General features: G+C 42.0%; 1 protein-coding gene across 1 annotated transcript in view; it reads left to right on the forward strand.

The window, feature by feature from the left end:
- RIC1 (RIC1 homolog, RAB6A GEF complex partner 1) overlaps nucleotides 1–13,513 on the forward strand; it is a 33,676-nt gene extending 20,163 nt beyond the window's left edge. The window contains exons 11-25 of the mRNA XM_026039690.1: nucleotides 273–476; nucleotides 662–700; nucleotides 943–1,053; nucleotides 1,653–1,742; nucleotides 2,356–2,516; nucleotides 3,301–3,439; nucleotides 5,336–5,452; nucleotides 6,219–6,947; nucleotides 7,254–7,412; nucleotides 7,539–7,672; nucleotides 7,905–8,191; nucleotides 8,896–9,090; nucleotides 10,894–11,071; nucleotides 11,221–11,409; nucleotides 11,712–13,513. Of these exons, the coding sequence (XP_025895475.1) occupies nucleotides 273–476; nucleotides 662–700; nucleotides 943–1,053; nucleotides 1,653–1,742; nucleotides 2,356–2,516; nucleotides 3,301–3,439; nucleotides 5,336–5,452; nucleotides 6,219–6,947; nucleotides 7,254–7,412; nucleotides 7,539–7,672; nucleotides 7,905–8,191; nucleotides 8,896–9,090; nucleotides 10,894–11,071; nucleotides 11,221–11,409; nucleotides 11,712–11,997 (3,018 nt within the window). The 3' untranslated portion in view covers nucleotides 11,998–13,513. The remainder of the gene's footprint in view (nucleotides 1–272; nucleotides 477–661; nucleotides 701–942; nucleotides 1,054–1,652; nucleotides 1,743–2,355; nucleotides 2,517–3,300; nucleotides 3,440–5,335; nucleotides 5,453–6,218; nucleotides 6,948–7,253; nucleotides 7,413–7,538; nucleotides 7,673–7,904; nucleotides 8,192–8,895; nucleotides 9,091–10,893; nucleotides 11,072–11,220; nucleotides 11,410–11,711) is intronic.
- Nucleotides 13,514–13,990: the final 477 nt, after the last annotated feature.

Below are 13,990 nucleotides of genomic sequence, written 5' to 3' on the forward strand. Positions count from 1 at the left end.
TTTTAAGCTTATCTCTATAATGAAGCCTTTAAAATGTTACTTTGAAAATACTGCTTGAAATATTTTAATATAAAACTGTACTTAGGAACTGTATTTATGAAGTATAGGTTCATAACACTGAACTGATAATTCAGTGCATCATACTGATATAAGATTGAAAGCTGCCTTAATTCCTGTTTTTCAGGCCATTTAAGTTGAACTTACTAGTGCAGTGATCTTGTGATTTTCTACTTGTTTTCTGCACTTTCTATTGCTTTGTTTTTTTCATGTAGAGTAACCAGGAACAAGTCCTCCTTCAAGGAGAAGATCGCTTRTATTTGAACTGTGGAGATGCCACACAAGCTCAGAGTCCCAGAAATACTTCAGGACACCCTGAACACAAGCTTACCAGGGAAAGAGGTCCATTTCCAGAGGGCAGTTTAGATTCTCAGGGTTTAAGCACTTTATTAGGACACAGGCATTGGCATGTTGTACAGGTAATTCTCACTGCTTGCCCTCGTATGTTTTGTATATGCTAGAGCTTATAGAACTGAAATTTGCGCTTACTATTAGCCTTTAACATGCTCTTATTGATTYAAATACCACACCTAATAATCACAACTCTTAATGGATTTTGGTATAGTTGTTTATTGATTTTTTTTTCCTAATTTTTCTTTTATAGATTCACAGTACATATCTAGAGAGCAATTGGCCTATAAGGGTAAGTTAATTTAAGAATATGTTATTCATTAAAAATAAGTTCTTACGACTGTTCTTTAGGCTTGCATCTCTCAAAGGGAAGATCATTGTATTAAATCACAAAAATAAAAAYATGGACAGGATAGTAGAAAATGTGAAGATACTTAACAAATTTTATCTCTAGTATATTGCTTGTAGTGAGGTGTTTGCTTAGAGTATGCAGTTCAAATTTCTGTACTGAAATTCTTTTCTTTATTTGCATAGTTTTCAGCCATTGACAAGCTTGGACAGAATGTAGCTGTTGTTGGCAAGTTTGGTTTTGCACATTATTCTTTACTCACCAAAAAATGGAAGCTGTTTGGAAACATTACCCAGGTACGTGATTATTGAACTTTGTCCAAGTATGCTTGGGCAATTCGACATTGAAATGAAATGTTTAAGAAAATGAAAAGTAGCTTTTCCAAATAAACAACTTCAAGACACACTTGGAATGAGGGAGTCTAGTTTTCTTGTATCTTTTTCATAAAACAGGTGGAACACTTCTGGCTTTAGCAATATAATTTGTGTCTCATTACTGTTTCCAACCTAGTACGTAGAGTCAAACTCCTAATACAACATCCAAGAGYCTGAGAGAGGCCTTGCTTTGGATGCCATGAGATTCTCCAGGTCAGGGGTGGCAGATTACCTGTAGAGCAAGGTTTTCTAGGATATTTGTAGGACAAACTGTTTGTTCTTCAGCCATTATTTTTGAACAAGAATAACTTTGTATACCTTGGTTAGATTGTCTTGCTGTTATCAGTAAAGCTTATAGAGATCATYTCTGTCTTTCAGAAATTGCCCGCAGAATGCAGCAATATTTTTATATATTTGTGTGTGAGTTTGAGTATGTGTGTTCTTTTTTGTGTATATATGTATATATAGATAGATCTTKTCATTTTCTTGTCATTTTTTCTTTTTTTCCCCYTTATTTTAAGGAGCAAAATATGATGGTAACAGGTGGCTTAGCGTGGTGGAATGATTTCATTGTTCTTGCCTGCTATAATTTAAATGATCATCAGGAAGAGGTCAGTTATATTTTTTTTATTCTGAATAAGAAGTTTTAAGGTTTCATATCACATATACTCTAACATTATAAATATGTAAAATGTGATAATGGTGGCTTTAGTCACCTTCAGTTTTTTTTTTTAATTTTAGATGTGTGACTAATTTCTTGCTGAAAAGGTTATAGTAATAAGCTTATAATAGTAAGCTAGTAAAAGCTATTTTCTGATGACTACCACAAATCTACTTACTGTTCCAAACAGTGCATGGTATTTTTGAATGCTAGCACAAAGGCTATTTTGAGATTTCCAGCTATGGTGTTTTGGGAGAACTTTGTGAGGTTTCCAAGTAAGATAGGCATAAGAACTTGGATTAATTTTAGATTTTTTCAACATGTTTTTGTGCTAAAGAAAGGAAATTCTTCCGTTCTTAGGCTCTTCTTGGCTGGGGGTAGCATTCTTTAAGCACTTTTGATGTATCTGTGCAATGTGACGGATAAATCCTTAGTTAAAACAAAAACGCAGTGATGGTCTTGCCGGCAGCCCTCGGGAGCTGTTCCATGGAGAGGTGGCTAGTTGGGCACTGCCCCTCCGCGGGCGATGAGGGCAGTGCTCCAGGTGGCCTTTTCCCCCTCAGCTGCGGATCTACCTGCGGACGTCGAACCTGGACAACGCGTTCGCGCACATCGCCAGGGTGCCGGCCGACACGCTGCTGCTCAGCGTCTTCCGCGACATCGTCATCCTCTTCAGGGGCGACTGCTCCATCTGCCTCTACAGCATCGAGAGGCGCCCCGAGGGGTGAGTGTCGAGGGGGCGCGCTGCGAGGTAGCTCTCGAGTCTGGGTTTCAAATGTGGTTTTGGAGTGGCAAGCGTCGTCTGTCTGTGTAAGCAGTAATTCATGAGTGTTGTCRCTTGTGTTTGTGGAAATGCACAGATTAAGTGCATTTAATGACTGAAATAGGCCTGTTCTGAGCTGTGTATATCCAAACACTGCAATGAGATGCTTTACAAAATTTAGATTTTTTAGCTAATAGGAACTTGGAAACTGACTGTAAACAGAAGAAAAAGACATTGAAATACACTCATATATTCCAATATTTTTAAAATGTTGCAAACATTTCAAGTAAGAATTTTTGGGGGACTGTGGGGGCATGAAAACAGAAAAGGTTTGGTATGCGGTGTGTTTGTGGGGAGCTGTTTGCAAGCAAAACAAATAGCTGCACAAGAACTGGATACTTACAGACCTTAAGTTCAACAACAACAATTAAAAAAAAAAAAAAAGAAAAGAAAAGAAAACAAACCCAAGTGCTAAAATCATCTTATTGGGCATGTTACAAAGTATTTAGTATTTTCTTAATTTTATTCATAACTTGATTTCCCCCAAAGTTAATGAAGATTCACTAACTTAGTTAAGATACCAGGTAACATTCTGTGATATTGATGTGTGAGCCTGCAGGATTCCCAATTAAAWGGGACTTTCCCTCATTGTTTGCTGAGGTTAACTTGGTTGTTTTCAGTGTTTGCTGTGAGATGCTGATTTTACTATTTAAAACTCTCTGAACAAAGTTATTTTTTCTTTCAGTCTTAACCCTACTGCCAGTATCCAGATTCTTCAAGAAGTATCCATGTCCCGATACATTCCTCATCCTTTTCTTGTAGTGTCTGTTACATTGACCTCAGTGAGGACAGAGACTGGCATCAGCCTGAAGATGCCTCAGCAGGTACTCGTTTCTACAGTGCTCCAATGTGAAAGAGTCTGTGGCAGCCTTGGATTTGGTTGTTTCTCAGAGCTCATCTGAWACTGTTACAAAGCAGGGCTGGTTCTGCCTGGTGACAAGCAGAACATGTTTTTATATGTGAACTAAGGAAAAATATCCAGACTGTTACTTCTGTTTCATGTCCCCTCCTGTCATTTCTGTAAAACCTGTAAGACCAAATATCAGAGGATAAATTAAACTTTGCTATGCCAAGGGGTATGTTTCTCCATTGTGTGGAGAAACGCTGAATGCAAGAGCTGTGCAAGGCACTAGGAAGCATCTCTGATGCTGATCAAACAAGGAATTAACSGCAAAATTTTTGGGGAAAGGGAGGAATCACATGACCTTGTAAGATTCCTTCTAGTCCGTTTCCTAATATAGCAAGTAAAAGTGAAAGAAAATGGTCAGTCTCAACAGTTCTGCAGAAGATAGGCCGAACACTGAGTGAGGTGTGAAAGTAAAGCCCTGTGTCAACTCCTTTATACAAAGGAAACCTGAGACTTGTGTTAGAAGTTTCTTCCAGTGAAAAGACAAGCATTAATGTCGGGGYTGGCTGTGCAGCTGCACTGTAGACCCTGACTGCAGCAGTTCTTCAGACCAGCACCGAGCACCGTGTATCCATTCAGGTTAAAGCAGGGACAGACAGCACTTTGATGGTGTGATCTGTACAGGATCTCAATCCCAGATGCAGGAGGTTCACCCCTCAAACCCTCTGCCATTACATATTAAAGCTGAGCGTTATGCACAGTATAGTGCTAAGTAATTTGACTTGAAAGCTGACATGAAACAGTTYTGAAATATATCCTTAAAATCCGTACTTTGCTTCCTTGATATATCCAAGTAAAAGCCTTTTGGTCTGGCCGCAGCCCTCGGAAGCGGGGAGTCCGGTGCAGGTTCACAGCTGACTCCTCCTGGCTCCCGTGTGGGTCTCTGCAGTCTGATGCTGGTCGTTGTGCAATTGTGAGGACACTAAGAATACAAAGCTTTGCTTTTCTGAGCACGCTGTGCCTTGCTGTGCCAAAAGGGGTAGGTGGGAAAGTCGTTGCCTAGGCTGTAAGCAAGATCAGTTGAACTTGTGGGATGAATCTTTTCCAAAGAACTATGAGTCTGACCCCAGAGTTATGCATGTGACTTTGTGCAGATGCAGCTCTGCTGTTTTGTTTTGAGTTCTTCTGCACAGGTTTGGGTTTTAAGAGTCCTGCCTTACTTGGACAGGAAAGCTGCTGAATCTACATTGGCAGAAGGGGTACTCAGAATTTATAACAGACAAAACCTTCTTTTAAGGGATGTGAGCCTAGAAATGGGCTTGGCAGTATGGGAGCTTTGGGAGTTAAGACTTGATTTCTTCCATCAAAAACTGTCATCTTCTCTGGCAGTATTGTGTTTGAATTAGCAGCGTTATTAGCATAATGACGTTATTTAATTTGCATTTCTGGAAACTACTAAATCAGTAATTATTGTAATTAATTATAATATCCTAATTATTCCAACTATCATAAGTTCAGTTTTGCATATAATGATTGTGTGAGGCAGCATCTATACATACATATATAACCAGCGATTCCAGGTTTCTGTGCAGCACCCCTTCTAAATTAGGCCGCTGAGCAGTTAAGATTCTGGAAGGTGTCTCTGGGAGGCTGCTGAAGCTCCTGTGGGGCAGCGCTCGGAGCTGCCTTGTGTGGCCCTTGGGTGGGAGCCTGTGGCCCGGCTGGTTGCGCAGYAGCCCCTGCTCCTGTCCCTTGGCCCGGACCCCCGTGTTCGGGTAGCGCCTGAGCTGTGGGTGAGAGGGACTGATCAGCTCTTGGTAATGTCGGGGAGCATAAGGGATTTACCTAACACCTTGTTTCATTTTGCTCTGAGGCCTGTGAGGCTGAAAGCATTATGCTGAACTTGGCTGGACAGCTCATCATGTTGCAGCGGGATCGCTCCGGCCCCCAGATACGAGAGAAGGATAATAATCCTAACCAAAGGAAGCATGTAAGTACATGCACGTGGAAAGGTGCTGCGTGCAGTTTCAGAGGGCTTGGTGGCTTGTCAAGTTGTGGAAGGGCCCTCCCTTTCTAAGCATAAAGAAGAGGCATACGTAATGCTGTGCAGTCTCTGCATCTGCACACCTCTGAATCTTCCAAAAATCATAGAATCATAGAATCATAGAATGCCGAAGGTTGGAAGGGACCTCAGAGGTCATCGAGTCCAGCCCCCCTGCTCACGCAAAAAAACTCTCAGAAGTCTCAGAAATCACTCCTTAACTATGTGAAAGCCTGACCAAAGGAGGATCTGCTGCTTAGGTTTACTAGCTGTATTTACTACTTGCAGTAAAAGAGGAGTTTTAAGCATCAAGGTCTGACACAAAAGATACTCCGCAGTGGTAGGGGAAATCTTCAGTCTGCTACTGCCAAAACTGTTCTCTGTGTTTATGGAATGTTCATGGAATAAATATGAACATTTCATATTTCATAGAATAATTCTATGAAAATTTCATTTTCATAGAATAGTCTGCTACTGCCAAAACTGTTCTCTGTGTTTATGGAATGTTCATGGAATAAATATGAACATTTCATATTTCATAGAATAATTCTATGAAAATTTCTGCTCTCCAAAAAAGCTTTGGTTCTTTTTAGTTTTGTTTTGTTTTTCGGAATGTAGTGTGAGAGAGAGCTCTCAGCAGAAGGAAGAGCTCCTATAAGCAGAAAAACAAGCAATGAGTGCTGATAATGCTCTTTCCCCCCTCTCTGTCTTTTAGCTGCCGTTCTGTGCGCCGGTTGTTCTCGCGCAGTCTGTGGAGAACGTCTGGACCACGTGCAGGGTCAACAAGCAGAAGCGCCACTTGCTGGAGGCTCTGTGGCTCAGCTGCGGCGGGGCAGGTATGAAAGTCTGGCTGCCCCTGTTCCCCAGAGACCACCGCAAACCACATTCCTTCCTCTCGAGACGGATCATGCTGCCTTTCCACATCAACATATACCCACTGGCTGTTCTGTTTGAAGATGCCTTGGTTCTTGGTGCTGTTAATGACACTGTGCTCTACGACTGTTTGTACACTCAAAGCAGTGCTAGAGAACACTTAGAGGTCCTCTTCCCTTTCTCCATTGTTGAGAGAACCTCTCAGATCTACCTCCATCACATCTTGCGCCAGCTCCTGGTTCGGAACCTCGGTGAGCAAGCCTTGCTGTTGGCCCACTCCTGTGCCACGTTACCCTACTTCCCTCACGTGCTGGAACTGATGCTCCATGAAGTGCTGGAAGAAGAAGCTACCTCGCGGGAGCCCATTCCCGACCCTCTGCTTCCCACTGTGGCGAAGTTCATTACAGAGTTCCCCCTCTTCCTGCAGACAGTCGTGCATTGTGCTAGGAAGACAGAGTATGCCCTGTGGAATTACCTTTTTGCTGCTGTGGGGAACCCGAAGGACTTGTTTGAGGAGTGTTTAATGGCCCAGGACTTGGACACAGCTGCCTCTTACCTTATCATCCTTCAGGTAATGCTGCTCTCTGCATTGCAAAAGGGAGGTGATATTCAGCAGTGCTGTGCTATGTAAAAACAGTTGCTTTACCAAACACATGCATAATTTAATRGTTTTCTGCTGAGATGATCAGTGGCAGAGAGGAGGATATATAGAAGTGTGAGTAGTTAATTTGCTGTCATAAAGAGAAAAGCAAAAGCCTCAAATGTATGTCTAGTATATGGCGGTATTATGCAACATGAAGTGGATTGACTTTAAAATGCTTTTTGTTGCTGGATGGAGAAAGCAAATGACTTAATTACTATATTTTGTTTCTTGCAGAATATGGAAGTTCCAGCAGTTAGTAGGCAGCATGCCACCCTCCTGTTCAACACTGCTTTGGAGCAGGGAAAGTGGGATCTTTGCCGTCATATGATCAGATTTCTTAAAGCCATCGGGTCTGGAGAAACAGAGACGCCTCCAGCTACGCCGACACCTCAGGTTTGTGAGGAAAGCAGTAAACACTGCACGTCAAACCGTGGCTGAGGGGCCCTCCCTGCTGCCTGTCAGCAACGCGCCAGTCCTGCTGGCTGCGCTGACTGCACGCTTGGGTTTTCTTGGTTTTAGGAACCTAGTTCAAGCAGTGGCTTTGAGTTCTTTCGACATCGCAGCATTAGCTTGTCGCAGTCAGCAGAGAATCTCCACAACAAATTCAACCTGACCAAGACGCTGAGCATGCCCTCTGGCCCGTCTGGGAAGAGGTAGGGGGTCATGCCTGTCCTCTGCATCCCTCCTTGTGTACCGGGCTCGCTGTCACCGTTTGTGTTATAGAAAATRCAGTGTGATGGATTAGTCCTCGTCTCCCTCCACACTCTTTTCCTCTGTATTGCCCGTGCCTCTCTCGTATTCTTGGTGCAATATGCTTCCCCATGTATGTATGTGYACGTGCTACATGCATATACAATTGCACAGTGTTCTGTGACTGGTCCCCAGGTGGAGCAAGGACAGCGACTGTGCTGAGAACATGTACATCGACATGATGCTGTGGCGACACGCACGGCGCCTGCTCGAGGAGATCAAGCTGAAGGACCTGGGCTGCTTCGCGGCGCAGCTGGGCTTCGAGCTCATCGGCTGGCTGTGCAAGGAGCGCGCCAGGGCCGCCCGCGTGGAGGACTTCGTGCTTGCCCTGAAGAAGCTGCACAAGGATTTCCTCTGGCCTTTCCCCGTCATACCGGCCTCCTCCCTTAACTCGCCCTTCAAGAACGGAAAGTACAGGACAGGTGCTGTGGTGCCCACCTTGCTTTGAACCAGGCTCCCCCCGCCGCCCCGCAYGCCTCGCTCAGAGCCTCCCCTTCCCCGTCGGGCCCCAGCCCAGCCGTCTGCCTTGTTCCCAAGGGGTTGCCCCCAGCAGCACGGACATGCTCTCCTCTATAGCCCTGCCAGGCTGCTCTCCCTGTTAAGGTTTTGTGCATCGAATCACACTTAGAATTCTGTGCCACTCGTGCAGTTACTAGGTGGCTTTGGCTATTGGTCCTTAATATAAATTTTACTTTAGAAAATTACTATCAACAATATTTTTACATAGTCACTCTCATCTTTAGGTGATGATTTGACTAACTTTTTTTAAAGTTTAGCAGTTTTAATCTTCAAAATCTGCTAACTGTTAAAAGAACTTGCTGTGGACCCCATTGGGGTGGTAGTTCACCCCATTGAGTGTGGTAGTTCACCTTCCTGGAGCGAAGCTGACCCTCGCTGCCAGGTCTTCCTTCAGGGGTCTTGTAGTAGTTTATTAGCTGGTGTTATGYCAATACTTAAAAACGAACTGATCACAGTTCTTGAAACAGCTAAACTTGCTGTTGATCATTTCTCATCAAACAAATGTTAAATAAAGCCTTTAGCTTCCAGAAATGCCTTCCTTTCTTACGGTTACAGAACCTGTCCTTCACTTTTWTTTTCCCTCTCTCGTGTGTGTGTTTGTTTTTAGCCATGGGGGAACAGCTGTTGAAGTCCCAGTCTGCAGACACCTTCCTCAACGTGGAAGTGGAAGCAGGGGTTCCGAGCGCGCCCCGGAGCCGCAGCTGGCTGGGCGCCATGGGCCCCGCTCCCAGGGAGATGGACACGGCCTCGTCGCACGGGCCCCACATGCAGGACGCCTTCCTGTCCCCTCTGCTGAGCAAAGGTTGGTCACCGCCGGAGAGGCGCGCGTGGCAGCGGGGCGCTCCGTCCTGCTGGATGGCTGGGACCTGACTGCCACGACGGGCGCTGGGACACGGGGTGAAACTCCCAGCACAGGAGCAGATGCCCAGGCCATGCAGCTGTGGGTGCTTTAAGCAAAAGATGAAACTTATTTATTTGCAGAAGCTCCTTTTTGAGGAGCTGAATGGAAATTTTATGCCTTCACTGTCAGGGTTGGGAGAGTTTTTTTGCCAGGCTCCAGGTGTAGCTTCTCTAAGGYGCATGGGTCCATTTTCTCTGATTTAGCAATAAACTTTGCAGAAGACTTTATGACTATTCAGGAACAGGTATTAGGTTAATAGTTCTTATTGCACAGGCCACATAGATTTTTCTTTTCCTCCCATGGTTTTGCTTAGTAAGTTTTGACAAATAACAAGTGTATGATTAGGTCACAGAAAACAGGGGAGAATCACATTCACTGTGCATCTCTCCTGACCATAGCCATAGGTGAGATGTTTAGTCYGAGTCTTCGTTTCCTCCAGTTTTGAGGTGTGCCCGGGATTTGTTGTAGTTGGTTGGGTTGTTTTCACTGTGTCKTGTCCTGAAGTCACTTTCGGTGAGATCTGCATCAACCAAATTGTTGTAGTAGGGGAGAAACGTAAGGCTCCTGCTAAGAACCACAGCTCAAGGAGGAGGAACTGGCCAGATTTACGGATTTCAAAACAGAATATATGTCAGGTTCTGCCTCTCTGCATGGGCAGTTCCTGTTTCTTGTGCTTGTTGTCTSTGGAGACTGCAAAAGTGCAGTTAGGTTTAAATATCCTTGCTATGTAGTCCTCACAAAAACATTCTAACTGAGGTTGCTCCTTTCACTGCAATGCCTYGATTTCTGTCTAGATCTCTAGATCACTAATGCGATTTGTACAAACAGATACCAGATTTTTTCTATGCTGAATTAAGACCTTTGAGTTCAATGAACRTTGTGCATTTTAAGCACTTAGTTTTATTTTATATAAAGTATGTTAATAGTATATAAAATATTACAAATGAATTGTCAACTGAATTCACAATAATTTCACAAATAAAAAATCCTSCAGTGATATTTATTTATGGACAAGAAAATAACTTGCTAACTTCCTAAGCATTTTCCACAGAAAAAAATATGTCTATTTTAACACAAAAATTACTGTGGAGCRTGGGTGACTTCTTGGCTCTTTATCGTAATGGTTGTAGCTTTGTTCCTGCTTTTCCTTAGAAAATTCTGCAGCTGCATCTACTCTTCCTGTTTTTATTAGAAATGCTCTTGGTGACTTTATTAATTAGCCCCGGTAAATGTCTTCATTACTAATCATTCAGAATGATTTGTATGAAGAAAATAACATCACTGTACCCAATTTTTAAGAAAGAAGTTGCTTAAGGCTAATCTGCAGTAAATTCAGGTAAATTGAAACTTTCTACAGACTTAATTTTAGGATTATGGTACATAGGAGGCTCTCATGATCTCTTAAAAGCTGTGCTGGTAATCATTTTAGGTACCTCTTATCCATTTTATTCTTAAGAAATGTTTTCATTGGATATAAAGACAGCTTCACTCCAGGAAATGACTCAGCACAAAGGTATCAGTTTACTGTGGTAGTAGGAATGGTAACTGGGGTGGACAGTAGGCCTCAGGTAACTTTGTACACACCKCAGCAAAATGTTTTTCTTTAAACTTCTAAATAAAGTGTGGGATGCTCTTCTATTAAAGAGAATAGCGTTATTAAACTAAGTAGCTTCCTTTCCCCTTACACCTCTGTGTTTGTGACAGGTGATGAGTGCAGYATTGGTTCAGCAACAGACCTGACCGAAACCAGTTCAATGGTGGAYGGGGACTGGACCATGGTGGATGAAAACTTCTCCAGCCTAAGCTTGACGCAGTCGGAGCTTGAGCATATCTCTCTGGAACTGGCTAGTAAGGGGCCACACAAGTCGCAGGTCCAGCTCCGGTAAGTTGTGTGGCCTTTGCGTTTGAAACCTGAACTGACACATTCTGGGAACGCAGAACTGGAAAGAGGCAGCCCCCTCTCCAGAAACACCACTGGGCTTTTGTCTTTGGAGTCAAACAACTGAGATAAGTCAACTGTTTTTCACTCAGGTACTTGCTGCATATCTTCATGGAAGCAGGGTGTCTGGACTGGTGTGTTGTCATTGGCCTTATCCTCAGAGAATCCTCCGTGATCAGCCAGGTTTTCAGTATAATGCAGTCCTCCGATATTGAYGGGGACCTCTGTCGGAACATAAAGACTGGTCTACATGCTGTTGACAAATGGGCTTCCACGGATTGGTAAGCTGTTTTCCATTTCCATTCCAGTTGTAGCTACTTAGTTAAGAAATAAACTGTAAATTCTGTCAKCCCTAGTTCAAACAACCTGAGCATTTTTGTAAGAAGATTCACAGTTGTCAGGGCAATCATGGTGTAACTGTAGGGAAAAAAAATTAACTGTAGTTATATTTTTTCCATATTTGAAAATAAAGACTTGGGAAGGATGACAGAAACTATTCTTTTGGTAGACAGTTCCTAGAAAATACTGCATTCCAGGCATTCTTTGACCACTAATTAAATGTTCTATACCCATTATTTTCTAGCCCTGGGTACAAGCCATTTTTAAATATCATCAAACCACAGATCCAGAAACTAAGTGAAATAGCAGAAGAGCAAGTGCAGCCGGAAGCCTTCCAGCCYGTGAATCCTTCCAAGGTTGTAGAACAGGCAAATCCCAGAGCTGAGGAGACCAGGACCTCGTCCAGCCATTGCACTAATCCTCAGAGCGACGCAGGGAGCAGCAGCACCGCACGACACGAGGAGGACAAGTCCAGGGCAGAGGAGGAAGAGTCATTCCTAGAAGGTGGTTATGACTGCATCGTGTCTTAAATGAAAGATGACTTCTCGAGCATCAGGTGTGTAAGGAAGCAAACCAGCTTTTAGACATGCTTCCGTGGACTTCTGAACTTCTTAAAAATATAATTTCAGTCTTTGAAATCTGCTGTGGGGATAATACAACTAAAAAGCAGTTTCATTTAGTAATTTCAAAAGTTTCTTTTGAAACTTTTTTTTTTTGCAAGCTTCAGAATACAGCTTTCACTTGTTAAGTGTTGAGAGATAGCGAATACCTATGTAGACAGCTTCAACTAATATTCATCAGTTCCTCTGCATCAAAAAACACATGTTCTGGAGAACCTTCATCATTAGTACCTCCAGCTGGAGTATAAAAGGTAAACGGAAGACAAAATTTCAGTTGTTATCCTTCCCAGCTTGCCTGTTTTCCTTATGAATTGCAAATACATAGAAACTAGACAGAATGCTGTTTGACTGCCTCAAAGAAAAGTCTGATCAATGCAGTTCAGATTGTGGTTTGATATCAGTAAGATTTTGTATTAAAGTACTGCAAAGTATATTGTATGTTTTTGTGAATACTCCTGTATAAATACTCACAGTTGTACCGCATTTGCAGGTACCCCTATGTACTGTGCATGTTTCTGGGTTACAAGTAAAGTGGAAGCGGAGCTGCGCCTCCCTGGGGATGAGGAGGCACTTTCCTGTCCCAGCCGTGACACGAGGTGGCTTTTCCTTTTCTGCTGCCACTTACAGATCCTAGGGTTGGGCTTAGGGGATTGCTAAAAGATATTTATTTCACTTGTAAATTCTTTTCTGAAAAAAAAAGGACATTTTTAGTGTAAATAGTCGCTTATCATGTATTCTTGCTACTAAAGTTCAGTTAAACAGCGCATACTTAAAAGTTTTTTTCAAACATTTTATAATCTGTATACTTGTAACTAAGACTTCAACTTTCAAACACTGTTTAGGAAAGCTGGCTGCAGAACTCTGTTGCTTTGAGGTACTTACTTTTTCTAGCTGTTCTCCCTATATAATAACTACCTGTAACAGTATTAATGTAGGTATTAGTTTGTTTGTACTGTGCAATCTGAACAAAAATGCAACATTGCTCATTTTATACAAATACTAGTTTATTTTTTTATAACATCACTGATACTAACATGGACCAAACCAGTCATCAAAGGGTAGTTTCAGCATCTGTCATTTTTCTAGTATATTGCTAAATATAAATCTGCTTGAATTCTGAAAATTAAGAGCTTTCATAATTAAGTTGAAATACATAGTGGTTTTGTTTACTTGTCTATTTCTTTTGCAGACAGGATTAAGTGCTTTGAAATGTACAAATATTGAAGTATTGCTTTAGAATGGCTTTACTAAGCCAGCAAAACCAGTAAAAGAAGTGCAATAATTGTGTTACTTGGCAAGCTGGAGATTAATGGATGCAACTTGAATTTCCACTTTGAAGAGATGAAACTCTTAGGTGCAAGTTAGTTACAGCAAAAACCTCCAGTTCAAGTCCCAGCATTAAGTTTAGTCTGCATTGTAGATACTGGTTACAGATGCCTATCATATTGCTAAAAGAAACTTTCTTCCAAATTAAGATTTACAAGCCTCTTGTGAACTGACTTAAAAAAAAAAATTATTGTTTTTGGGGATACTAAGAAAGCTATTTTTAAAGAAAAACCTGCATAATCTATAAGTTTTCATGTTAAATAAAACTGTGCTTCAAGTTAGTATTCTTCTGTGATTCTGTGTTAATGCAGTATACTAAGAAGTAAACTTTTTTATCTTTCAGTTTCTATCTGTTTATTAGTGAATGCATACGTTAGCTCATCTAGTAACAAGCATTATCTTGCTACTGTGCTACTGTTGTTTGACAGGTCTTTTAAGTCTTTAGTTGTGAAATTTTAGAAATTTGTATTTCTGTAGCAGTAGTTACCTCTATGCAAAACTTACTTATGCACTCATTTTGTATTTCAATTCCCCTGTTACACATGTAATTAAAAAATGAATCTATTCAATTTTACTC

Source organism: Nothoprocta perdicaria, unplaced genomic scaffold (assembly GCF_003342845.1).
Source record: "Nothoprocta perdicaria isolate Ctin4 unplaced genomic scaffold, notPer1 scaffold_238, whole genome shotgun sequence".
Taxonomy (NCBI): Eukaryota; Metazoa; Chordata; class Aves; order Tinamiformes; family Tinamidae; genus Nothoprocta; species Nothoprocta perdicaria.